The 25,402-nt window shown below is 48.0% G+C and overlaps 1 protein-coding gene across 2 annotated transcripts in view; it reads right to left on the reverse strand.

Annotated features, from left to right (window-relative positions):
• Positions 1–3,412: 3,412 nt before the first annotated feature.
• LOC133339943 (low-density lipoprotein receptor-related protein 2-like) overlaps positions 3,413–25,402 on the reverse strand; it is a 30,598-nt gene continuing 8,608 nt past the window's right edge. For both annotated transcript variants that reach the window (XM_061548058.1, XM_061548053.1), the window contains 19 exons: positions 25,198–25,314; positions 11,591–11,815; positions 11,367–11,483; positions 10,972–11,196; positions 10,755–10,871; positions 10,364–10,588; positions 10,140–10,256; positions 9,744–9,968; positions 8,276–8,392; positions 7,885–8,109; positions 7,661–7,777; positions 7,264–7,488; positions 5,800–5,916; positions 5,409–5,633; positions 5,193–5,309; positions 4,800–5,024; positions 4,569–4,688; positions 4,370–4,437; positions 3,413–4,219 (listed from right to left, as the gene is read on the reverse strand). In XM_061548058.1, the coding sequence (XP_061404042.1) occupies positions 4,151–4,219; positions 4,370–4,437; positions 4,569–4,688; positions 4,800–5,024; positions 5,193–5,309; positions 5,409–5,633; positions 5,800–5,916; positions 7,264–7,488; positions 7,661–7,777; positions 7,885–8,109; positions 8,276–8,392; positions 9,744–9,968; positions 10,140–10,256; positions 10,364–10,588; positions 10,755–10,871; positions 10,972–11,196; positions 11,367–11,483; positions 11,591–11,815; positions 25,198–25,314 (2,993 nt within the window). In that variant the 3' untranslated portion in view covers positions 3,413–4,150. The remainder of the gene's footprint in view (positions 4,220–4,369; positions 4,438–4,568; positions 4,689–4,799; positions 5,025–5,192; positions 5,310–5,408; positions 5,634–5,799; positions 5,917–7,263; positions 7,489–7,660; positions 7,778–7,884; positions 8,110–8,275; positions 8,393–9,743; positions 9,969–10,139; positions 10,257–10,363; positions 10,589–10,754; positions 10,872–10,971; positions 11,197–11,366; positions 11,484–11,590; positions 11,816–25,197; positions 25,315–25,402) is intronic.

Consider the following 25,402-nt stretch of genomic DNA (forward strand, 5'->3'; position numbering starts at 1 on the left):
TCGGAGAGCCCTAATATGAAGATTTCACGACCTTACTATATTTTGCACGATGCTAAAACGACGTATTTTGGTCCAGTATGGTGCGGAGGCTCTTTAGATGGGTAGAAAACTGAATCCTGGAGTCTGCGACTGCCACACCTGAAACCTCCCACAAATGTTTTCGCCTGAGTGCTAAGCAGCAGAACCTCAGATTTTTCTGGATTAAGCAGCATTTCGTTTTATGTGTAGTGGCATAAGAAGGGAGGGGCTGCTGGGGGCTCTGGGATCCCAGGCGAGTCCAGACGCTTAAGCCTCTGGGCGCCAGGCACTGGGTTCCCAGGGGGTCCAGACGCTTAAGCCTCTGGGCACCAGGCGTTGAGTTCCCAGGCGTTTAATCCCCTGGGCGCCGCCAACGGGGGGGGGGGGGGGGGGGGCTGTATGTGCTCTGTGGGATGTCTGGTGGTGCACACGGCCCCACCCCTCGTTGGATCAGGCATAAAAGGAGAGCTCCCTGGACGATCGGGGCCCAGTTGTAACTCAAGACCCAAGACCCACGACCAGCCATCTGAAGACCCTGGGACGCTGTGAGAGCCAGCGCTGGGACTCTGGAACTCCCGACGCTACGACCTTGTGAGGGCGAGTCCAGAGCGTAGCCAGAGTAGAGTATCTAGAGTATCTAGGCTGTGTAGCTAGGCTGGGTACCTAGGCTGTAACAGAGTATCAGGACTGTTGGAGTGTTGTATTGTAATAAAGAAGTTACCTCTACAAGTGTCTCTGGAACCCGTTACATATGAAAACCACACGTGCACTGCTCGAGAGCAATATTCGAGGTTACCGAGGCTCTACATATCTAAGTTTAACTTCGATGCGGTGTACAATTGTGTATTATCAGCATAATTATGGAACTTTATGTCATGCGGTGAGATGACATTGGCGATCGGAGACTATATTGAAAATTGGAAGGGCAAAAGGATGGACCACTTTGGTACGCCAACTAAACATGGCATAGGCGATGACTGTTCGTCACCCAGCTTGAGAAACTGTGATCAGCACGTAGGTATGACTCAATCCACCCCAGTGCCATACCCTATACACCGAACCTTGACCTTAGCCACCCGATGATAATCTCATGGTCGATGGTGTCGAAGACGGCTGTGATATCGAGGCCAACCAACGCTGTGGTGCACCAGTCATCCCGGATCTTGTTGAGGTCATCCGTGATCTTTATTAGAGCCATCTCAGTCCTGTGGAACTTCCGGTATGCTAACTGCGACGGGTTGAATCTGCCTATCGCAGCGACGTGGGGAAGTAACCACTGCAGACAAAGGCGCTCTATGAGATTTTAAATTGTATTCAGGTTTGAGATCGGACGATCATTTGCGGGGTCACTGTGGCTCAAGCCAGTAGTGCTACCTGCGCCATTTTGAACCAGTCTGGGAGAGAGTCCTTGCTGAACGATTTGCAAGGTGGACAATCAGCGACGAAATCACATCTGGGTATGATTTGGGAATCGACATGTGGATGCAGTCCAGCGGCGATGTCTTATGATGAACATCGACACCTCTCCCACCGACGTTGGTGCCAGGGTCCCGAGTTTTGCATTGGTTCCAGGTTGATCAAACTCAGGTGACAGACCGGGAGAATGCGTTGCCTTCAAGTTATAAATGGCCGTCTTGATATTCACTGTTTTATTGGCGACAAACGTGGACTATTTGATGGATGGTAGAAGTGCAGCAGACCCTTTACGATGCACTTGCAAAGCACAGGGGTCACGAGCCAACTCATTGACACGCAGAGCACAGAATGATTTGTGACACTCAATAATGAACCGGTTGGCAGATCTGCAGGTGGCCCTGTAAGCGAGTTGGACAATCTAAAAACCAGTTTTCTTTCAAAAATACTCCAGCCTCCTCCTCGTCTGCTTCACAGCGATCGCCTCTGGTGACAGCCAGTTACCGTCCGCTTAGCCCGTTTTCTCTGTGCTTGTTTGGATGGGCACGGGTTTTTCAAGAACAGCAGTGATGTAATTTTATCATTGATATGTAAATTAATCGACCGTCGATGCAGGATTTAGACATTCCGATGACGACCAGTATGTGCTGACGGAAAGCATTGTGGTCCAGTTGTTTCCAAAATGTGCGGGAAAATGTGCACCATCTCCATCCACATACCACAGTCCACAATGGCAATTCAGGTGAATAAAGTTAACCTCGCCGTGATCAACGTCATGTCTTTTTTTGTGATGTAGTTAGCCAGCCTGACGATCTCGGCAGAAGAGAGACCTATATTGTTTTATTATGGACTTACAAAAAGAGAGGCGGCTGATTTGATTCCTGACTCAGCAGTTGAAACAATGGGCAAATTTAATCAATTCCCCTGCCTGTTCACTCAGCAGTCTAATTGGGTATACCACATTCAGTCAGATCGCGTGTGGTGGGGTTATTTCCTCCAAGGTGTCTGGCCAGCGTTGAAGAGTATGGGAAAAATATCCTTCACAAGGGTTCTTCAGAGCTTACTTTCGTGGAGGCCCCTTCTGTCAGCAATGCCTTTAGCAAGCAACTGCAGGGCTGCACCTTTTACTTTTGTTTTCATAGCCGCCAACCTAGAGAGCTGGATAGACCCGTGTGGTGATGGACTCAGCAATGGATTTAGGGAATTTATTTTAAATATACGGAAATAAGTAAATGTTATATTACATTTTATTCCTGGAATGTTCCAAATTAAACCTAAAACATTATTTTTTATTTGACCAGATAAAGCCCACGAAGCTATATAGCTCTTTTCCAGCAGTGACCTGGTCATAAATGATAGTTAAACGAAGTAGTTTATCACGTGGAAATTCATAGCAAATCAAATACCTTAAATTCATGTTTATAAATGTGGAGGGAAAAACCAGAGTACCTGGAGAAATATTCCAACTATAAATGTACAGGCATCAGGGTCAGGATCGAACCCACGACCTCCTGTATACTAGACAAGGTAGTTAAAATCTCGGCACCGAGATGTTAACATTGTAAAATCATAAAATAATTTTACAGAATAAAGAATGATGTAAATGTATAACATTCCTTCCGTTTTTCATTTCAAGTATTTTTGCGTGCTTTTAATCTGCATTCTAGCCTTCATTTTGAATAGTTCCAAAATGTTTAATTCCATTCCATTTACAGAAAATGCCAGCTTGGATAGTTTTGCTTATTAGTCGAATTTGAGCCATGAACGTAACCTTAATTTAAAGCAGAGCGAATTTACTTACTATAATCATAATTTGCCTAAACATTACCTAACCTGTTGACATTGGATTTATAGATTGATCAATCATGAATACATTTGTATGAAAACAAATATTTGATAAATGCTTTAGAATTTCACAATTTTGTAACAGTAACATTTACTTAAAAACACACACACACCCACCATAAACAGGTGTGCTGAATATTTTGTAAACATTTAGGATTTTATTTTCTCCCAAAATATTCCAGGAACATTCAAACTTTTCCGTATAATAAAACAAGAGTTAAAATGCCCTTCATTATATTTGCAATCATCAAAGTACAAAGCTAAAATGTATAGAAACCTAGATAATCTGATATATATTTTTCGAAGGTAGTGTTGTTACGCAAGTGTTGAGTTTTTTGTATATTGTGCTTGTGCACCACGCTAATGCAGTATCAGCAAATACTTGATTAATCTGAGGCATAATTCGAGAAATTTAACTCGTATTGGATGCAATATATCCCTATGGCTCCCACACATCGTAATAATAAAAAAGCGATAAAATATTTACGAAGTGTTTTAATTATACAAAATCCAATAGAATTTTTGCTGCAAGTATTAACACGCGTAAAATATTATGATGGTTACGTGTGGTCTTGTCATACATGTGTAGACAAGACAAAACAACGTAGTCAAAAAACAAAAAAGAGAAACACAACTTAAATAAAAGCCCTTCCCATTTAAGACCTACATTTCGTATGTAATAACAAGTGCATATGATTAAGCAGTGTGTGATTGCTGTTTGTGTACATGGCGGTGTGTGTGTGATGCTCTCAAAAGTATGGGAAAATAATGTGTTACAAAAAAGATTCCATATTGTGAAGAGTTTACTATTTAAGAAAACTAGTAGTAGTAGTTTTCTGGTGTAGAAACTATACGTTTACATTTTAAGACATGTTTAGGGAAGTTGCTTATATTTTATCTTCACATTCTGCTGTGGAAATAATTTCTTCATATATATTTGTATCTGTCATTTAGGAGGAGAAAAACAACCACATTCAATAATAATAACAGCAATGTACAACACAGTTAAAAGGTTTCCATTATTGCCCACCATTTATAATAAATAGGTGAAAAACATTTGTTTTATTGTCTACAAGATAAGTCAGCTTCTCACCTCATTCTCCATTTGATTGATGCTCAGAGATGGATCAAAATCCAACTTGACTTTAAAATTATACTTTGCTGTAATACACGAAGGACGAAACAGTGTTAATGTAAATGTCAATGTACACCAACATTTACTCACAGTGGCAGGTAACAAAACACAAAATAAGAATTATTTTCACAAAGACTGAGAGGATACACTGGCTTACCTGGTCTGCATAAAAATAAAGCTTCATCCGAGCCATCTACACAGTCCACTTCGCCATCACAAACAAGAGAAAGCGGAACGCATCCACTGCTTTTGCACTGAAAGTCCCCATAAACACAGGCTGCAAGGCACACATTACCACACTATTGGTGAGTTTTAATTGACACTTGGTCAATGTGATTATCAAAGGTTTGGTAGCTCAAAAATGAAAATGCTGAGCTAAGCCACTCACTGCAGTTGCCCTCATCTGAGTAATCCCCACAGTCGTTGACTCCATCACAGAAGCTCTCCTTCGCCAGGCAGGTCCCATTGCCACAAGACAGTTGCAGCTCTGGGAGACATTGGCAGCTGGGAGTCTCATCGCTCTGGTCTGCACAGTCGGCCTCTCCATTGCAGTAAAACCTCCCAGAGATGCATTGCTTCTTGTCAGCACAGCGGAAATCACTCACTGCACACTCTGAGTTGTCACACGATAGACGACTATTGGTGTTAGTTTTTTAATTAGAAAACCTTTCATACATTTACTTTGTTGGGAGAAATACGAGAGGTGTGTCTTTTGAGCACAATGGGGAAGCATCATTTACGTAAAAAATATAAATGAAAGCAAAATCGGGATGAAAGTTACCGATATCACAACCAATTTCATCCGATCCATCACTGCAGTCCGTTTCTCCATCACAAACAAACATCGAGTCCACGCACAGCCTGCTGCTTCTGCACATGAACTGGATTGGTGAACAAGCTGCACAGAAAATGAGAAGCAATGGTTAAACAATAGTTTATGTAACACGACTTATTTAATTGAAATACATTTTTTCAATTGGAAAGACATAACACTCACTGCAGTTGGCCTCATCTGAGTAGTCCCCACAGTCGTTGACTCCATCACAGAAGCTCTCCTTTGCCAGGCAGGTTCCATTATCACAAGAAAGTTGCAGCTCTGGGAGGCAATGGCAGCTGGGATTCTCATCGCTCTGGTCTGCACAGTCGGCCTCTCCATTGCAATGAAACCATCCAGGTATGCACTGCTTCTTGTTAGCACAGCGGAACTCATGCACTGCACACTCTGAATTGTCACAAATACAAGTTAATTGGTGATTATTTTTACTTTTAACGTCCATCTAAAAACTTTTCTGGTGGTACTCAGAGCTACATTTCTTTAGGATGAACATAAACACGTTTCATTTTAATATATTCATTCTAAGTAGAAAAACAATCGATGTTAAAGTTACCGATATCACAGCCAATTTCATCTGATCCATCAATGCAGTCCGTTTCTCCATCACAAACAAACATCGAGTCCACGCACAGCCCGCTGCTCCTGCATGTGAACTGAATTGATGAACAAGCTGCAAGGAAAATGAGAATCAATAATTAAACAATAGTTTATGTAACACGAATTATTTAAGCTTTGAACCAATTTCTCAACCACATCAATTCCATACACTCATCCATCAAATTCACCATGGAAGTGGAGAAGGATGGTAAGCTACCATTCCTGGATGTTTTATTTGAGAAGAGACCTGACGGCTCGTTGGGACACTGTCTCTAGGAAAGCCACCCACACAGATTCCTATCTGAAACCTGATTCCCACCACCATCTGGCACAGAAGAATTCCCTCATCAAAACACTACACCATAGGGCCCAATGCATTTCCGACCAACACCACCTAGCCAGTGAACTGGAACACGTACACCAGGCCCTCAAGATGAATGGGTACTCGGACCGCATTAATCGCAAAGCTGTTTCTCCAACCATGGCGAAACAACCCCCTGAGAAGCCGATCAAAACCATCATGTTACCATACATAGCAGGTGTTACCAATTTTTTTTCCAAAATCTTAAACAGAACACAAGATCCAGGTCCGATTCAATACAGTACACAAAATCCGTGATCTAATCCCATCTGTGAAGGATGTCATTCCTGACATGCAATATCCTGGAGTTTACAAACTGAGTTGTACCTGCGGTAGCAGTTACATTGAGGAAGAAAAACTACATGTCTCGGACTGTGTCCGCGAACACAAGGCAGATCTGAAACACGGCAGAACCAATAACTCTGCCATGGCTGATCAATGTTATAACGCTGTGGGCTTGCATGATATTGTTTTAACCGAGACCAAGGTACTCTGCAAACCTTCTGGCTACTATCAAATGTTTGTTCATGAAGCCATCCAGATATATAAACATAGACATAACTTCAACCGAGAAGATGGATACAAATTGAGCAATCATTGGAAGGATGTTATTAACCAGGTAAAATCGTAACTGCTTTATGGTTGTCTATCATATCTGCCGGGTACTAGTCTATTTTTCCGAGTTAATTTCTCCCCCCCCGCATCCCCAGCTTTCTCGGCCTCCCACTTCCAGCCCCGCCCACTTCCCCCCCCTGCCTCACGTCCTCTCTCCTAGCGCTCATGCAGCGCCCCCCTCCCCTTACCCCATACCCCCCCCTCTCTCCCCCCTGACCCTCCCCCTTCTTACCTATATCACCTCTTGCCACGGCAGCACTCTTTCTCACACTTCAGCAAAAAAAAAATATTGCCGTGGTTTTCCCACCTGATGATGATTGCTTGTGTTGCAATCGAAATTTCGTGATTTGTTTTATTTTAATTAATTTCTGACTACGTGACTTTACCGAAAGAACCAAAGAGTATGATATACATTGTTTTCAATTGGAAAGACATAAAACTCACTGCAGTTGGCCTCATCTGAGTAGTCCCCACAGTCGTTGACTCCATCACAGAAGCTCTCCTTTGCCAGGCAGGTCCCATTGCCACAAGGCAGCTGTTGGTCTGCGTGGCACTTGCAGTTCGGAGTCTCATCGCTCTTGTCCATGCAGTCCGGCTCCCCATTGCAGTAAAACCGCCCAGAGATGCATTGCTTCTTGTTAGCACAGCGGAACTCATTCACTGCACACTCTGGGTTGTCACATGATAGACAACTATTGGTGTTAGATTTTTACTTCGAAAACGTTTCATGTGTTAATTTTGTTGGGAGTAATATGAGATGTGTCTTTAAAGGACCATAATGAGGCATTATTTTAAAAAATTTACGACAGTTAGAAATAGTACAATCGTGATGAAAAGGTACCTATATCACAGTCAATTTCATCAGATCCATCACTGCAGTCCGTTTCTCCATCACAAACAAACATCGAGTCCACACACAGCCTGCTGCTCCTGCACGTGAACTGGATTGGTGAACAAGCTGCAAGACAAAAGCACGTGTAAATATTGATTGTAAGCAATGGTTCAATAGAGAAGTACACATTATTCATATACATTGTTTCGTATTTTGATAGACATTTCACTCACTGCAATTGGCCTCATCTGAGTAGTCCCCACAGTCGTTGACTCCATCACAGAAGCTCTCCTTTGCCAGGCAGGTTCCATTATCACAAGAAAGTTGCAGCTCTGGGAGGCAATGGCAGCTGGGATTCTCATCGCTCTGGTCTGCACAGTCGGCCTCTCCATTGCAATGAAACCATCCAGGTATGCACTGCTTCTTGTTAGCACAGCGGAACTCATGCACTGCACACTCTGAATTGTCACAAATACAAGTTAATTGGTGATTATTTTTACTTTTAACGTCCATCTAAAAACTTTTCTGGTGGTACTTAGAGCTACATTTCTTTAGGATGAACATAAACACGTTTCATTTTAATATATTCATTCTAAGTAGAAAAACAATCGATGTTAAAGTTACCGATATCACAGCCAATTTCATCCGATCCATCAATGCAGTCCGTTTCTCCATCACAAACAAACATCGAGTCCACGCACAGCCCGCTGCTCCTGCATGTGAACTGAATTGATGAACAAGCTGCAAGGAAAATGAGAATCAATAATTAAACAATAGTTTATGTAACACGAATTATTTAAGCTTTGAACCAATTTCTCAACCACATCAATTCCATACACTCATCCATCAAATTCACCATGGAAGTGGAGAAGGATGGTAAGCTACCATTCCTGGATGTTTTATTTGAGAAGAGACCTGACGGCTCGTTGGGACACTGTCTCTAGGAAAGCCACCCACACAGATTCCTATCTGAAACCTGATTCCCACCACCATCTGGCACAGAAGAATTCCCTCATCAAAACACTACACCATAGGGCCCAATGCATTTCCGACCAACACCACCTAGCCAGTGAACTGGAACACGTACACCAGGCCCTCAAGATGAATGGGTACTCGGACCGCATTAATCGCAAAGCTGTTTCTCCAACCATGGCGAAACAACCCCCTGAGAAGCCGATCAAAACCATCATGTTACCATACATAGCAGGTGTTACCAATTTTTTTTCCAAAATCTTAAACAGAACACAAGATCCAGGTCCGATTCAATACAGTACACAAAATCGTGATCTAATCCCATCTGTGAAGGATGTCATTCCTGACATGCAATATCCTGGAGTTTACAAACTGAGTTGTACCTGCGGTAGCAGTTACATTGAGGAAGAAAAACTACATGTCTCGGACCGTGTCCGCGAACACAAGGCAGATCTGAAACACGGCAGAACCAATAACTCTGCCATGGCTGATCAATGTTATAACGCTGTGGGCTTGCATGATATTGTTTTAACCGAGACCAAGGTACTCTGCAAACCTTCTGGCTACTATCAAATGTTTGTTCATGAAGCCATCCAGATATATAAACATAGACATAACTTCAACCGAGAAGATGGATACAAATTGAGCAATCATTGGAAGGATGTTATTAACCAGGTAAAATCGTAACTGCTTTATGGTTGTCTATCATATTTGCCGGGTACTAGTCTATTTTTCCGAGTTAATTTCTCCCCCCCCACATCCCCAGCTTTCTCGGCCTCCCACTTCCAGCCCCGCCCACTTCTCCACCCTGCCTCACGTCCTCTCTCCTAGCGCTCATGCAGCGCCCCCCTCCCCTTACCCCATACCCCCCCCCCCCTCTCTCCCCCCTGACCCTCCCCCTTCTTACCTATATCACCTCTTGCCACGGCAGCACTCTTTCTCACACTTCAGCAAAAAAAGAAATATTGCCGTGGTTTTCCCACCTGATGATGATTGCTTGTGTTGCAATCGAAATTTCGTGATTTGTTTTATTTGAATTAATTTCTGACTACGTGACTTTACCGAAAGAAGCAAAGAGTATGATATACATTGTTATCAATTGGAAAGACATTAAACTCACTGCAGTTGGCCTCATCTGAGTAGTCCCCACAGTCGTTGACTCCATCACAGAAGCTCTCCTTTGCCAGGCAGGTCCCATTGCCACAAGGCAGCTGTTGGTCTGTGTGGCACCAGCAGTTTGGAGTCTCATCGCTCTTGTCCATGCAGTCCGGCTCCCCATTGCAGTAAAACCGCCCAGAGATGCATTGCTTCTTGTTAGCACAGCGGAACTCATTCACTGCACACTCTGGGTTGTCACATGATAGACAACTATTGGTGTTAGTTTTTTACTTCGAAAACCTTTCATGTATTAATTTTGTTGGGAGTAATATGAGTTGTGTCTTTAAAGGACCATAATGAAGCATCATTTAACAAAATTACGGCAGTTAGAAAAAGCACATTCGTGATGAAAAGGTACCTATATCACAGCCAATTTCATCAGATCCATCACTGCAGTCCGTTTCTCCATCACAAACAAACATCGAGTCCACACACAGCCTGCTGCTCTTGCACGTGAATTGGCTTGGAGAACAAGCTGCAAGACAAAAGCACGTGTAAATATTGATTGTAAGCAATGGTTCAATAAAGAAGTACACATTATTCATATACATTGTTTCGTATTTTGATAGACATTTCACTCACTGCAATTGGCCTCATCTGAGTAATCCCCACAGTCATTGACTCCATCACAGAAGCTCTCCTTTGCCAGGCAGGTCCCATTTCCACAAGCCACTTGCAGCTCTGGGAGGCAATTGCAACTGGGAGTCTCATCGCTCTGGTCTGCACAGTCGGCCTCTCCATTGCAATAAAACCATCCAGGTATGCATTGCTTCTTGCTAGCACAGCGGAACTCATGCACTGCACACTCTGAATTGTCACAAATACAAGTTAATGGGTGTTTATTTTTACTTTTAATGTACATCTATATACGTTTCTGCTGGTACTCAGAGCTACATTTCTTTAGGATGAACATAAACACGTTTCATTTTAATATATTCATCTTAAGTAGAAAAACAATCGATGTTAATGTTACCGATATCACAGCCAATTTCATCCGATCCATCAATGCAGTCCGTTTCTCCATCACAAACAAACATCGAGTCCACGCACAGCCGGCTGCTCCTGCATGTGAACTGAATTGATGAACAAGCTGCAAGGAAAATGAGAAGCAATTATTAAACAATAGTTTATGTAGCACGACTCATTTAAGTGCTATACATTGTTATCAATTGGAAAGACATTAAACTCACTGCAGTTGGCCTCATCTGAGTAGTCCCCACAGTCGTTGACTCCATCACAGAAGCTCTCCTTTGCCAGGCAGGTCCCATTGCCACAAGGCAGCTGTTGGTCTGTGTGGCACTGGCAGTTTGGAGTCTCATCGCTCTTGTCCATGCAGTCCGGCTCCCCATTGCAGTAAAACCGCCCAGAGATGCATTGCTTCTTGTTAGCACAGCGGAACTCATTCACTGCACACTCTGGGTTGTCACATGATAGACAACTATTGGTGTAAGTTTTTTACTGCGAAAACCTTTCATGTATTAATTTTGTTGGGAGTAATATGAGTTGTGTCTTTAAAGGACCATAATGAGGCATTATTTAAAAAATTACGACAGTTAGAAATAGTACATTCGTGATGAAAAGGTACCTATATCACAGTCAATTTCATCAGATCCATCACTGCAGTCCGTTTCTCCATCACAAACAAACATCGAGTCCACACACAGCCTGCTGCTCTTGCACGTGAATTGGCTTGGAGAACAAGCTGCAAGACAAAAGCACGTGTAAATATTGATTGTAAGCAATGGTTCAATAAAGAAGTACACATTATTCATATACATTGTTTCGTATTTTGATAGACATTTCACTCACTGCAATTGGCCTCATCTGAGTAGTCCCCACAGTCATTGACTCCATCACAGAAGCTCTCCTTTGCCAGGCAGGTCCCATTTCCACAAGCCACTTGCAGCTCTGGGAGGCAATGGCAGCTGGGAGTCTCATCGCTCTGGTCTGTACAGTCGGGCTCTCCATTGCAATTAAACCATCCAGGTATGCATTGCTTCTTGCTAGCACAGCGGAACTCATTCACTGCACATTCTGGGTTGTCAGAAATAAAAAAAAGGTGTTTGTTTTAGACTTTGAATGCCTATTTATTTACTTTGCTGGTGGTATTAGGAGCTGTCTATTCATGATGAAGATAAATCACTGTGTGCGTGAGCTGTGTGAGTGAGTGTTAGTGATCTGTGTGTGTAAGTGTTAGTTAATAGTGCAAGTGGCACAGCTTGAGTGAGGCCTATTTAATAGTGCACCTGGCGCAGCCTGAGTGAGGCCTAGTTAATCGTGCACGTGGCGCAGCCTGAGTGAGGCCTAGTTAATCGCGCACGTCGCGCAGCCTGAGGCCTCGTTAATAGGCCGGCTGTAGCCTCCAGCGAAACATCGGCTACAGTCGTACACACACACATGGAACACGTGTAGGCAAAAACAGAGACAAATATCCACCGTATCGCCTTAACAGACTGCTGGTTGCAAGTGCTGTTAGCGAGCACCTATAAAGGCCGGCACAGCGCATGAGGGGGTGGGTGGCCAGCACCACGCCTGGTCGCCTTTGTCTTCCCAGAGGTGATGTTTACTACACGTCACCTGGTTAGCTGTGTTCCTGCCAAGGCAATATTGCCACGGACCCCAAGCTGTGTTCCTGCCAAGGCAACATTGCCACGGTCGTACATGTGTGACGAGTGCAGCAAGACGTTTTCTCACGCTTGGCCTTCAAGTATATATCTTAGTTTTTCGCTTCTGTGTTAAACTGTGTGTAACCCTGATATTTTAAAGATGGCAATTCTCCTGCTGTGTATCCTACTGCTGTCCCTCCCAGCCATATCTAGTGCCACACTCAACTCTACAAACGGCTCCCCACGTTACTTCGCGTCCATACTTATTTCTCAATTTGCCACTACACCTGCTAATGAAACAGCTTATAGACACTTCTACACTCCATCATTGTATACTTTTAAACCCTATCTTTGTCCCATAACTTCACCAGCACTCCTTCCAAACTTCATTCTGCTCTTAAAAATATCACCATCTGCGAGCTACTGCTATTTGTCCAAGGTTTGCCGCTTTTCATCCTTTTGTAGGGGTGTCAGGGGAAGGATTCCCACCAATAGGAGGGTTAGTGGGGAGGGGTGATCGAGTAGATATAAGGGGAGAACAGGCGGGAAGAAGGGGCCTTTGGCGGGAACGAGATTGGGACGGCTGGGGACAGGTGTGGATGGGAGACAAGGATTAAAAGACGAAACCCCTGCAATCTTGTGTCGGCTCTCCTTTACATCTGGTGGCAGCGGTGGGATCTACAAGGGCTATGAAGAAGAATCCCCGCGGAAAAGAGCCAAGAGAAGAGGAAGCAGGGGCTGGAGATCCTTCCCATCCCGGGCAACAAGGGGGCCTGCTACCAGAAGCAGCAGCAGGGGGCCTGGATCGCCTGGAGGACCCCATGGAGGACCGCATGGCCCGCGTGGAGAGGGCACTCCAGGAGCTACTGCAGAGGCTCCCTATGGGGGGCCCGCCAGCACCGGGACCCCCACCTCCCGCGTACTACGGGAGGAGAGGCCACGGGACCCGGAGGCCGACCAGCCGGCCGGGCAGGAGCCGCAACCAACCTCGTCACGCCAGCCGCCGCCGCTCCCGCCAAAACCCCCAGGGCTAAACACCCAACACGGAGAGCAGGTGGCAGGACGGCCGCGTCGGCTGGGGCCCGTCAACAAGTTCGTGGCCGAGGAAGAAGATTGGGAGGGGTTTGTCTGCCGATTCGAGGCTGCCTTCCACACTCTCGAGTGGACAGACGAAGAGGCACTACGAGCTTTTCCATCCGTTCTGGGCGAAGAGGCACTCTTCTCTTACACCTCCCTTCCCTCGCACAGCAAGACCACGCTACAGGCGGCCTACGAGGCTTTGGGGGAGATCTATTGCCCGGCGGAAGGAGCCTTTAAACGGTTCCAGGACCGCCAGCGAGGGGCTAGAGAATCCCCTTTAGCCTACAGGGGTGCGCTGCTCATGTTGGCGAGAGCTGCCATGGATCACCATGCGCTGGTGGGAGCCGAAACTATTGTACAGAGGAACCAGCATCTGTTCATTCAGGTGCTGAACACCTCTGATAGAACAGCGACGGTGGAGGAGGGAACAGTTCTGGCCCACGTTAGTCCCTTGTCACTAGGAGCCCCAGGGACAGAGCCCGAGCTTGTAGGCAGCATCAGCCAGTCCGAGGACAGAGGGGCCGAATCGTGGATGGACCAGCTGGTGGGGCCTGAGCCGGGATTGCCGCCCGACCAGAAACACCAGCTGCACTCGTTATTGCACGAGTTCTCGGACGTGTTCAGCCGGGGACCGTTCGACCTAGGGCGCACAAATCTGTGGCAGCACCACATCAATACGGGAGATGCCGCACCCCTGCGCCAAAACACATATAGAATGAGCCCAATGGAAAAAGGGCACATTCAACAAGCGGTGCAGGAGATGCTGCGGGCCAACATAATTTCTCCATCCTCGAGTCCCTGGGGGGCACCGGTGGTCCTAGTCAAGAAGTCAGACGGGTCACTGAGATTCTGTTTGGACTTCCGACGCCTCAATGCCGTCACGCTGGCCAACGCATATCCCCTACCACGTATCGACGACTCATTGGATGCACTGGTGGGAGCAACATTTTTCAGTACAGTGATACCTCGGTTCACGAACGCTTCGGTTCACGAACAACTCGGTTCACGACCAGAAAATTTCATAAAAATATGCTTCGGTTCACGAACTCCGCTTCGGTTCACGAACAGGAGCCGCGCCCATTTTTATGCTAATTCCAGGCTGTCACATGGTCGTGATTTATTGTAACGGGAGCGAGCAATGCAAAATCAGCCGAGGGAGTACCCGCCTCCTCCTCCTCCTCCTCGGGGGCTCGCGACACGTGGTGCGCCCGCCTCTTCTGCCCTTCACGTGCAGGCTACACGCGCGCGCGCACGCACGCACGCGCACGGACGCACGCGCATGGACGCACGCACGCGCACGCGCACGCACGCGCGCGCACCCCGGAATGAGCGGAGAGGCACACATGCGCCAGCTGTGACAGTCATCCCTCTTCACCTAAAAATAAAAAAACCCCGAGCGATGGATTTTTTTCCACGTATTTTCGTCAGCGTTGACCACAGCCCCCCGAAACGATCTCTCCTTGAAAAATCTATTATGCAAAAATGGAATGAGTGCCATGACTTTTTTGAAAACCACCACCCCAACATAGCTGTCACGAACAGAGTGTTAAATCTCATGAATGATAATGTGGTCTCTCAAAAAAAAGGTCAGAACGGATTAACCGGATTTACATTGAACCCTATGGGAAAATGTGCCTCGGTTCATGACCAATTCGGTTCAAGACCAGAGTCATTTCACGAATTAAGTTCGTGAACCGAGGTATCACTGTACACTGGATTTATTGTCCGGGTTCTGGCAGGTCCCACTAGATGCGGACTCCCGGCCTAAAACAGCGTTCCGGACACCACAGGGCCTGTTCGAGTTCAACTGCCTGCCTATGGGCCTCCAGACTGCGCCGGCGACGTTCCAACGCATAATGGAGTGGCCTTAGCAGGCCTCCAATGGGAAACGTGCTTCATCTACCTGGATGACGTCATTGTCTTCAGCCGATCATTCGAGGAACACCTTGACCGATTACGTCAGGTATTCCGGAATGCGAACTTGAAGCTCAAGCGTCGAAGTGCCACCTTATGCAGTCGTCGGTACGCTACTTGGGCCACGTCGTCAGTGAGTCTGGAGTGGCTACAGACCCGGAAAAGACGGCCTGCATGAGGGCCTGGGCTGTTCCCACAACGGTTCCAGAGGTACGCCGGTTTGTGGGTTTCGTTTCTTACTACCGCCGGTTTGTACCCAACTTCGCAACCATTGCCAAACCCTTGCACGTGTTGACGGCGAAGAACCAGAGGTTTTATTGGGGCCCTCTGGAGGAAGAGGCATTCCAGCATCTGCGCTCACGTCTGACAGATGCACCACCTTTTGGCCTCCCCTTTATCCTGGACACGGACGCCAGCGATGTGGGCATCGGCAGTGTTTTGTCACAAGTCCAGCAGGGTCGAGAGGTGGTTATCGCCTACGGTAGTCGCGTGCTTTCATCAGCGGAGCAGCGCTACTGCGTCACACGTAGGGAACTCCTGGCAGTCGTTCACTTCGTGCAGCAATTCCGACCCTACCTGTATGGTCACAAATTTACGGTCCGCACTGACCACGCGGCCTTGCAGTATTCGCTCCGCATCGACCAGCCTTCGGGCCAGCTGGCCAGATGGATAGAGCGCCTGCAGGAGTACAGGTACCAAGTGGTGCATCGCAAAGGGACCAGACACGCCAACGCAGACGCATTGTCCCGACTGGCGCCCCAGGGCCCTTGTGCATGCACCACAGGCGGGGCACGCTGCAAATAGGCGAGGCCGGAAGGGACGGTCACCGCTCCCGTACGCACGGCGGAGGGCGCACAGGGTGAGGTCCAGCTGACTGACCACGACCTGGGGCTGACCTTGGACGATTGGAGACGGCTACAGCTGGAGGAAGCCCCACTGCGAACGCTACGCGCCTCAGCAGAGGCAGGGGGGGAGGAGTACATCGTATGGGAGGACCTCCTCATGCGATGGGACCTGACAGGGCGCCGGCGATGCCTGGTAGTTCCGGAGTCGCTGCGTCAACAATTGGTTATGGACGTACACGGCCGCCAGCTGCTGCACCTGTACAGGGTCGGTACTTTTGGCCAGGTATGACCGGTGACGTGCATCGATGGGTCGCTACCTGCGTCGAATGTGCGCGGCGAAAACCACCACCCCGGGTAAGCCGGGCGCCCCTACAGCCCATCACGGTGACCAGGGTCAACGAATTGGTTGCGTTGGACATCCTGGGACCACTGCTGGTCACGCCACGGGGAAATAAATACCTGTTGGTCGGAGTTGAGTACTGCACGAGGTGGCCGATGGCGTGGGCCCTCCCGGACCAAACGGCACAGACCATCGCCGATGCCTTCGTGGGAGGCTATGTCCTTGATAAGGGGGCACCGGAGTGGTTGCTCACGGATCAGGGCAGGAATTTCTCCTCACGGCTATTGAAGGACGTCTGCTCTATCCTGGGCACTAAAAAGGTCCGAACATCTCCGTATCATCCCCAGACCGATGGGATGGTAGAGCGGCTTAACCGCACCATAGTGGCCATGCTGTCCCAAATGGTGGACGAAAACCATTCCGACTGGGACCTCCACATTCCATCGGTCTTAGCGGCGTACAGGGTGGCCCCGCACGCGGCAACGGGGTTCTCGCCGTTTTTCCTGATGTACGGACGGGATCCTGTTCTGCCTATTGAGATGCAGCTGATGGACATTCCCGCAAGAGCTGACACATGGCCGAAGGCACTAAAGACCTCCCTCATTTATTTGAGAGAGGCCTGCCAAGCAGCCGAGGTCGCATCGGCCACGAGCCAAGAGAGTAATGTACGGATACGGGAGAGGACAGTGACAGCCAAGCCCTTTAAAGTCGGGGACCAGGCATGGCTACACTGTCCTCAGGTGCCGGTTGGCCTCTCACCAAAGCTGCACCGACCCTGGAAAGGGCCAGTCGAGGTCATTAAAGCACTCCGACCGCAGTGCGTCCAGGTCCAACTGGGTAAGCGATGATGGTTTGTACACCCCACCCGCCTTAAGCCATACATCTCTCCACCGTCATCTTCACCAACATCACCACCAACATCACTGCCAACATCATCATCATCCCTACCCAGGCCAAGGTCGCCGACCACCACGCGCCGACCGGCAGGGAGTTCGGTGCCCTGTGTTCCCTTGTCACCTACAGCACCCCATGTGAGGCCTGACGGAGCAGTGGCACGAGCGGGGGCCGGAGAGACAGCGGCGCCAGGCAAGGCGACACCGGCACCACCGAACCAGGGACCGCGACGAGGAGGGGGCCGCCACGGTCATCTGCTGCCTGTGGATGTCCGGGCTGTTACGGGACGCTGGCTGGAGACCTGGGCAGGCCGCGCAATTGATTTTGTTGTGTTATATTGCATTGTATGGTTGTGGGGGGGTTAAGGGCTGTCGTCACTGTCAGTGGTGGGAGGCATTGGGAGATTTAAATGGTCCATGGGGGAGGCAGAACCGAGGACGTTTTTTTTTTCTCCGGGGGGGGGGGGGGGGGGTGATGTAGGGGTGTCAGGGGAAGGATTCCCACCAATAGGAGGGTTAGTGGGAGGGGTGATCGAGGAGATATAAGGGGAGAACGGGCGGGAAGAAGGGGCCTTTGGCGGGAACGAGATTGGGACGGCTGGGGACAGGTGTGGATGGGAGACAAGGATTAAAAGACGAAACCCCTGCAATCTTGTGTCGGCTCTCCTTTATACTTTCACAGAAAATACCTGTGCAAACTATTAATTCTACTTTTCTTATTTTTGGGCGGTATTGAGTTTCATCCTGGCCCAAATGTAAAGAACTCGTTAAATTATTTAGATTTTTCTGGCAGAAAAGGTGTCGGTGTTCTACACATCAACATCAGAGGGCTTGTGATTAAATTAAGTCAACTAAAACAAGAAGTGGCAAATCTGGACCCAGACATTTTTTGCCTAACAGAAAGATTTCTCAATCCGGTCGTCAATGACTTCCAGATTACGATTGACAACTACAACCTTTTTCGGCTTGACCGAGGATCTAAAGGAGGTGGAGTTGCCATCTATGTCCGTAATACTATTGCATGTTCACCAGCTCACTCCTTGTTTGAAAAATGTTGCTTTGAAGGTCTGGCTCTTAGAATAACTCTCCCAATAATCAACAGATATTGGTAGTGTGTTGCTATAGACCGCCTAGTGGGAAGGATGTTGAAGCTGCGTCTGCACTGAGAGAGCTTCTTGGGGGCCTCCCTAAAGGTGAAATAGTGTTAGTCGGTGATCTAAATTGGAATTGGCTAAACCTGCCGGCCGTGGCCAAAAATTTAGCAGATTAATTTAACCTCTTTCAATTAATAAATGTCCCCACAAGACCCAACCTAAAAAATCCAGGACAGTCATCTCTGCTTGATGTCCTATTGACGAATTCCCCTCACAATTTCGCACTGACTGGTGTTCTGGATAATAGCCTTAGTGATCACTCCTTCATATTTGGGGTGAGATTATCAGGCATACCCAAAGCGCCCCCCCTCCTAAATTGGTTGAGAAGCACATCATGAGACACTTCAGCTCTCAGGCATTTACTAATTGTGTGCTTCACTCGGATATTGACAAGGTCTGTGATATCCCCAACCTGACTACGGCTTGGAGAGACCTTCAGGTACACGTTTCTCCAAATTATTGACAAACATGCTCCTTTGGTTAGATTTAAAACTAAAGGCAACCGCCCACCATGGTTTTATCCTTTGATTACTAAGCTCATGAAAACTAAGGACAAGGCTTGGGCATGTGCTCAGAAAAGTAATTTGGTCAATGACTGGCAAGAATACAGGATTTTAAGGAATAGATGTGTACAAAAAATTCCTACTTTTCCTCCACTCACATCAGCTAGTTGATCTTAAACTAGTCCTGAATACCTCCAAAACCAAGGTGCTATGCTTCTCACCAGGACTAAAGCAGGAAGTTATTTTTCCCCATTACATTCCTTAAATAATTATCAAATAGAGCAAGTCAAGATATATAAGTATCTTGGGGTCATCCTGGATTTAAAACGGAAATTTGAAGATCACATTGATTATATTGGTAAAAAGACAAAAATAAAAATTGGTTTTCTGTATCGATACAAGCACTGCTTCCCCCCTATGTTCTGTTTGGAATTGATAAAAGCTACCATACTGCCTTTACTTGACTACTGTGACATCGTATACAAATCAGCCCTAAGCACTTTACTGAGGAAGCTTGACTCAATTTATCACTCGGCCTTAAGATTTGCATTGAACTGCCCATATATGACTCACCACTGTGTTATCTACATTGGGTCAAACTTAACATCTCTTAATGTTCGACGGCTTGTGCACCAGATCTTATTTATTCACGATGTACTTACAAAAAAATCCGCAGACTACCTGCTGGATCTCCTCTCTGTTTCGAAGAACAAATGTGACCTAAGGTCTTCGCTCATTTACCAGCTTCACATTCCTTATTGCCGTACAAATAATGGAGGAAGGGCCTTGGCTATTGAGGCCCCCAGGGTCTGGAATGCAATTGCCAACAAACTGCAACTTGAATCACTACTTATGAGATCTTCACTCAAAACTGCTCTAGAGGAGTTGTACACCCCTTGTTGCCACTGCTATTCAGTGGCCTAAAATCAAATGTTTTCGTTCCGGATGACCACTGCAACATATGATCTTGTGTTTTGATTTAGTGTGCTGATCTTTAAAGGTGCATTTGAAAATGTTTTATACTTCTGTAATAAAAGGACTCAGACACTTCTTGCTGACTCCGTGTCCTTTATTTGGGGTTCGCGTTCTCCTTCCCACACGGCACTCCTCCTGAGACTCTCTCCCTGGCAGCCCCACATCTGCCTTCGCTCCCGTAGCCTTCCACGCTCCTGCAGCTCCGCTGCAGGCTCTTGGTACAGCCCTCTGGCTGCTCCCCCAGCAGCTCCATCGCTGCTCCCTGTTCCTCCGTGCGTGGCGATCTCGCCACCTCCCAATGTCAGCCCTTCGTGGCCTCTATGGCTATCTCGCCATTTCCTACCTCAGCCCTTCGTGGCCTCTGTGGCTATCTCGCCATTTCCTACCTCAGCCCTTCGTGGCCTCTGTGGCTATCTCGCCACTTCCTACCTCAATCCTCCACTCTCTCTTCCACCCCGCTGGCTGGCGCCGTCATGAGCCCCTCAGCCACCAGGCTGAGGCACGGCGACCACCCAACGTGTTCACCACCCTTCACTCCCCCGACTCCCTCAGATAGCTTCCTGTCTCCCCGCTATAACTTCTCCCCCACGTCACCCTGACTCCTCCCTCTTGGATCGTCATATCCGCCCTGCCCATTTACGCCCGCATTACACTACCCTCCCCCGTAGAGAAAATTCCAGCCGTCCTCGGCTGAAACAGAACAAAATAATGCGGGCGAAGGCATCACAATCAGGAGTCCCCCAGACACAACGGAGATTATAACAACAACACAAGCAACGAAAGGGGAGGTATCAGGAACTGGAACAGAACACCGGCCTGTCCTCCGCGCAACAACAACAAGAATAAGAATGGCACAATGAACAACAACGGCAACTGACACGCAAGAACGGCCAACGCGCACAACCCAGAAATGTGATGTTTTAGTGCGTGTCCATGTTGCAGTTCCATCCGCTCGGCTCAAGTCCAACGTCAAAGAGAAAGTGGTAGAGCAGGAATGACGAACGGGCGCTCAACCACTCCTTCAAGTCTTCATCCAGCTAGCACACCAGGTAACACCCAGTGCGACGGGAGCTGAAGAATCTGTGACGAGAAGGAGAATCCAATCCCCTGAGGCACAGCACAACAACGCACATCCACATGTCGTACACGACAGCCACCCGGCCTCAGGGTAGTGGAGATGATGTAAATCCGGCCCGCTTAAAAAAACTCCCCATAAATACCCAAAATAACGCAATGGATGCCCCAGTATTTACCTTTTAACAACAATATTATTTACACGTGACAACAACAACAACAAAATTTCCTGCTCTTACCCACCAGCAGTCCTCCCTTGAGGACCAGCACAGACATCGCACGTACACAGCATGTACCTACGGTCACTCTCAGCAACCCAACAAAACACCTAATCACACACCCTCGCGTGGAGAGAGCCACGCTCCCCAGCGGTAACGTTTAACTCGCCCTAACCCCCACCGTGGTCGTCAACCCACAGCAACATCCACTGACCATACTCTCAGCTAGTGCAATTTCGGGGATGAGCAGCAACTCGGCCACGCTCCTCCCTTACTATCCCATCAGAGATGGACACACACCAGCCTCGTATAGTCCGATGCTTTATAGCCCAGGGAAGGTTCATCCCCCAGCAATGCCAGACCCCATGTACTCCCCCCACGGGGCAATGTTCTCTTATAGAGACAATAACACCCTAACCCAGATCCCGTGAGCCCCCGGCACACCAGGTTCAGTCTGCCACCGCACAACTGAACCATGACTCCCCGAGCCATATGAGCACATGGCCCATTAGGTTAAGACATACCACGGAGGTTTCGCCTCCGGGCTGTCAGGTCAGCCATCAGCCATAGGCCGATGTGACCACAACTCGTGCATCACCCAATCAACAATGGCAGGCATAACAGATGGAATACTTGCCCCACCGCGGTTTTTCCCGCGCGCTCAAAATGGCGTCCCCCTTCGCCCAGCGCGTTCGCGCAATATCTCGCGCGCACTCAAAATGGCGGCCCTTTCCGCAAAGCGCATCGTCGCCATACCCCGCGTGCGCGCAAAATGGCGGCCCAGCGTGCGAACACGTGGCCAGTTTTCTCCATTCGTGCACCCCAGCTTCCCTTAGCTGGGGGTCACAAGACGCATCCCCCGTCACGTTATAACAACCCCACCAACGATAGACGCACAGCCCCAGCTTGCTGCGCACAGCTGTCATATCGTGGAATTTTTAACCAATATTTTACCAACCACATTGGTTACACAACCCAACTCGCCAAGCAACTCGTGGCTGCATGCGATCAACCGAATACGCGACGCCACTTGGCGCCAATTTACGGTCCCATTAGCATTAACCTTTGAGACACCCACAACGGCGTCATCACGCACCCTCAAAGCGCGCTCTCTCTCTCAAAAAGCGCAATTACCCATAATATACACGAAATCTCGTGTGCACAACACCCATACAACCAATGTTTAGGTCCCCCTCTATAATATACACGCAATCTCGTGTGCACAACACCCATACAACCAAATTTTAGGGTCCCCCTCTATAATATACACGCAATCTCGTGTGCACAACAACCATACAACCAAATATTTGGGTCCCCCTCGAATTTGTTACCAATTTCCAACAGGTACGCACAATATAATAACAATCCCAATTCCAATAATCAACCACTGCATCGCACCCCATAACCATACAGAACGATATAACAGCACATACAATCAGCATATTGCGATCACACACGTACATTTAAACACAATAGCAAGCAGATCTGCAGGCAACCAACACACCATTAATCCTGTCGTAACTTTGCAGCAACAACACAATTATTTTCTCTCTTGCAACAATCGCATCGCACACAGCACCTCGCAGCACAATACACCAAAAAAAATATATATATATATTTTTTTCCAATTAAGCCCATCGCACAAGGTAACCCACAAATAATACAGCGCAAGATACCCGACGCTCCCAAGTTAATAATTAACTTCACCATCAAGATAAGAACTCCACGCAGCAGCGCACACACACAATTTGACACTCAGCAAATACAGCAGACTCTCCGTCCATTCTCAACACACGCACACACTTATATTGACACCAAGCAACAAGCAGATAGCGCGTTCATCGTTATTACACACACATACACACAGTCCGAACCGCGCTCCGCACAATCGAGTCATAAGAGAAAACCAAAATAGCCCCCCCCGGCCCTCAAAAGATGAGTGAGGTGTGTGTTAAGGCCGGGTGCGTATCGTTATGACTCGCCCGGGGCTGCAGCAAGAAGAGGACGGCAGGGTGGCAACTTGAGACGCCTCGCAGAACTCGTTCGGCGACTTGACGGCTCCGTTGTCACGCACCCGAGCCAGGACGGGAAGCTCCCGCCCCAGCAGCTGCAGCATCGGCGTCTTCTCCTCGCAGCACCCCCTCGAAAAACAGCAGCTCACAGCAGGCTGCTCACCCCGCGGCACCTCCAGATGGCAGCGCAAGGCTGCCTCTCCGCCGCGATGTTGAAGATGGCGGCGTCCTCCCGCCGCGGTGAAGACAAGATGGCGGCTTCCCGCCGTTTCTCCCCTGCCACGCCCAAGATGGCGTCTTCGTGCCACGTGGCAATGGCGCTGGCAGCGCAGGAAAGGCAGAGGCCTGCGGATCACCACCGGGCCTCCCCGACGTCGTCCTCGGCGTGGTGAACTCACACAGTTGCGCCAGCACGATTTTCAAGGTCCCCATCTGCATCGCCATCTGTCTCCATCGTAAGTTGGCGTCCTCCGGCACAGACAGGTCCACCGACGCGGCGACACCTTGCTCACCCGGACCCGTACTCGTTCCAGAACGGATCTCCTCTTCCATCGCAGGCAGGTCCACCGTCTGAGGAAGGTCGTCGTCGTCGGATGATGTAGCAGGAATATTCTTTTTTTTCTTCTTTCTCTCAGTTGTTTTGAGATGCCGTTTCACTTCTGACTCCAGTGTAATAAAAGGACTCAAGACACTTCTTGCTGACTCCGTGTCCTTTATTTGGGGTTCGCGTTCTCCTTCCCACACGGCACTCCTCCTGAGACTCTCTCCCTGGCAGCCCCACATCTGCCTTCGCTCCCGTAGCCTTCCACGCTCCTGCAGCTCCGCTGCAGGCTCTTGGTACAGCCCTCTGGCTGCTCCCCCAGCAGCTCCATCGCTGCTCCCTGTTCCTCCGTGCGTGGCGATCTCGCCACCTCCCAATGTCAGCCCTTCGTGGCCTCTATGGCTATCTCGCCATTTCCTACCTCAGCCCTTCGTAGCCTCTGTGGCTATCTCGCCATTTCCTACCTCAGCCCTTCGTGGCCTCTGTGGCTATCTCGCCACTTCCTACCTCAATCCTCCACTCTCTCTTCCACCCCGCTGGCTGGCGCCGTCATGAGCCCCTCAGCCACCAGGCTGAGGCACGGCGACCACCCAACGTGTTCACCACCCTTCACTCCCCCGACTCCCCCAGATAGCTTCCTGTCTCCCCGCTATAACTTCTCCCCCACGTCACCCTGACTCCTCCCTCTTGGATCGTCATATCCGCTCTGCCCATTTACGCCCGCATTACACTTCTATTGATGCTACTGCTGTTGTGGAGTGGCTCATGCAACCAGCTATGGCTACAGGGTTTGGTGGTACATGTTGTTTATGTCGTTTATTGTAAAATTTCGGTCACAGTACCTATGATCACTGTTACATTGCTTAGGGCTTTATTTTGGTGATTTCGAAAAGTTTTTTGGTTTGGCCATGTTTGTTTGTTGTAGTACAGAGTTAGAATGATGGCTTTAATCTAAGATGTCTTGTGGTTGTTTGACTTGCATCCCACTGGGATTATTGCACAGCGTGGGTGTATGGTGTTTTTTTTCTGGAAGACTTAGCAGTTTTTTCTTGGATTTTTCTGTTTGCGCATAGTCACTTTAAGATTATTTCTTGTTCATGTTTTTGTTTTTTTGTTTGTTGCGCTTGCACCCAATTCAAGAGCTGAATGGCTCACAGGGCTATTCCAAATATATAAAACTGAAAAAATATGAAATGATATGAAATACAATTTTCATTTTAATATATTTATAATGATAAAAAAAATTCAACATGAAGGTTACCGATATTGCAGCCAATTTCATCTGATCCATCACTGCAGTCCGTTTCTCCATCACAAACAAACATTGAGTCCACGCACAGCCTGCTGCTCCTACATGTGAACTGAATTGGTGAACAAGCTGCACAGAAAATGACAATCAATTATTCATGAATAGTTTATGTAATACGACTTATTTAATTGTTCATTGTTTTCAATGGGAAAGACAT

The sequence above is a fragment of the Lethenteron reissneri genome, chromosome 9, assembly GCF_015708825.2.
Source record: "Lethenteron reissneri isolate LAM-NWPU_2019-01 chromosome 9, ASM1570882v1, whole genome shotgun sequence".
Taxonomy (NCBI): domain Eukaryota; kingdom Metazoa; phylum Chordata; class Hyperoartia; order Petromyzontiformes; family Petromyzontidae; genus Lethenteron; species Lethenteron reissneri.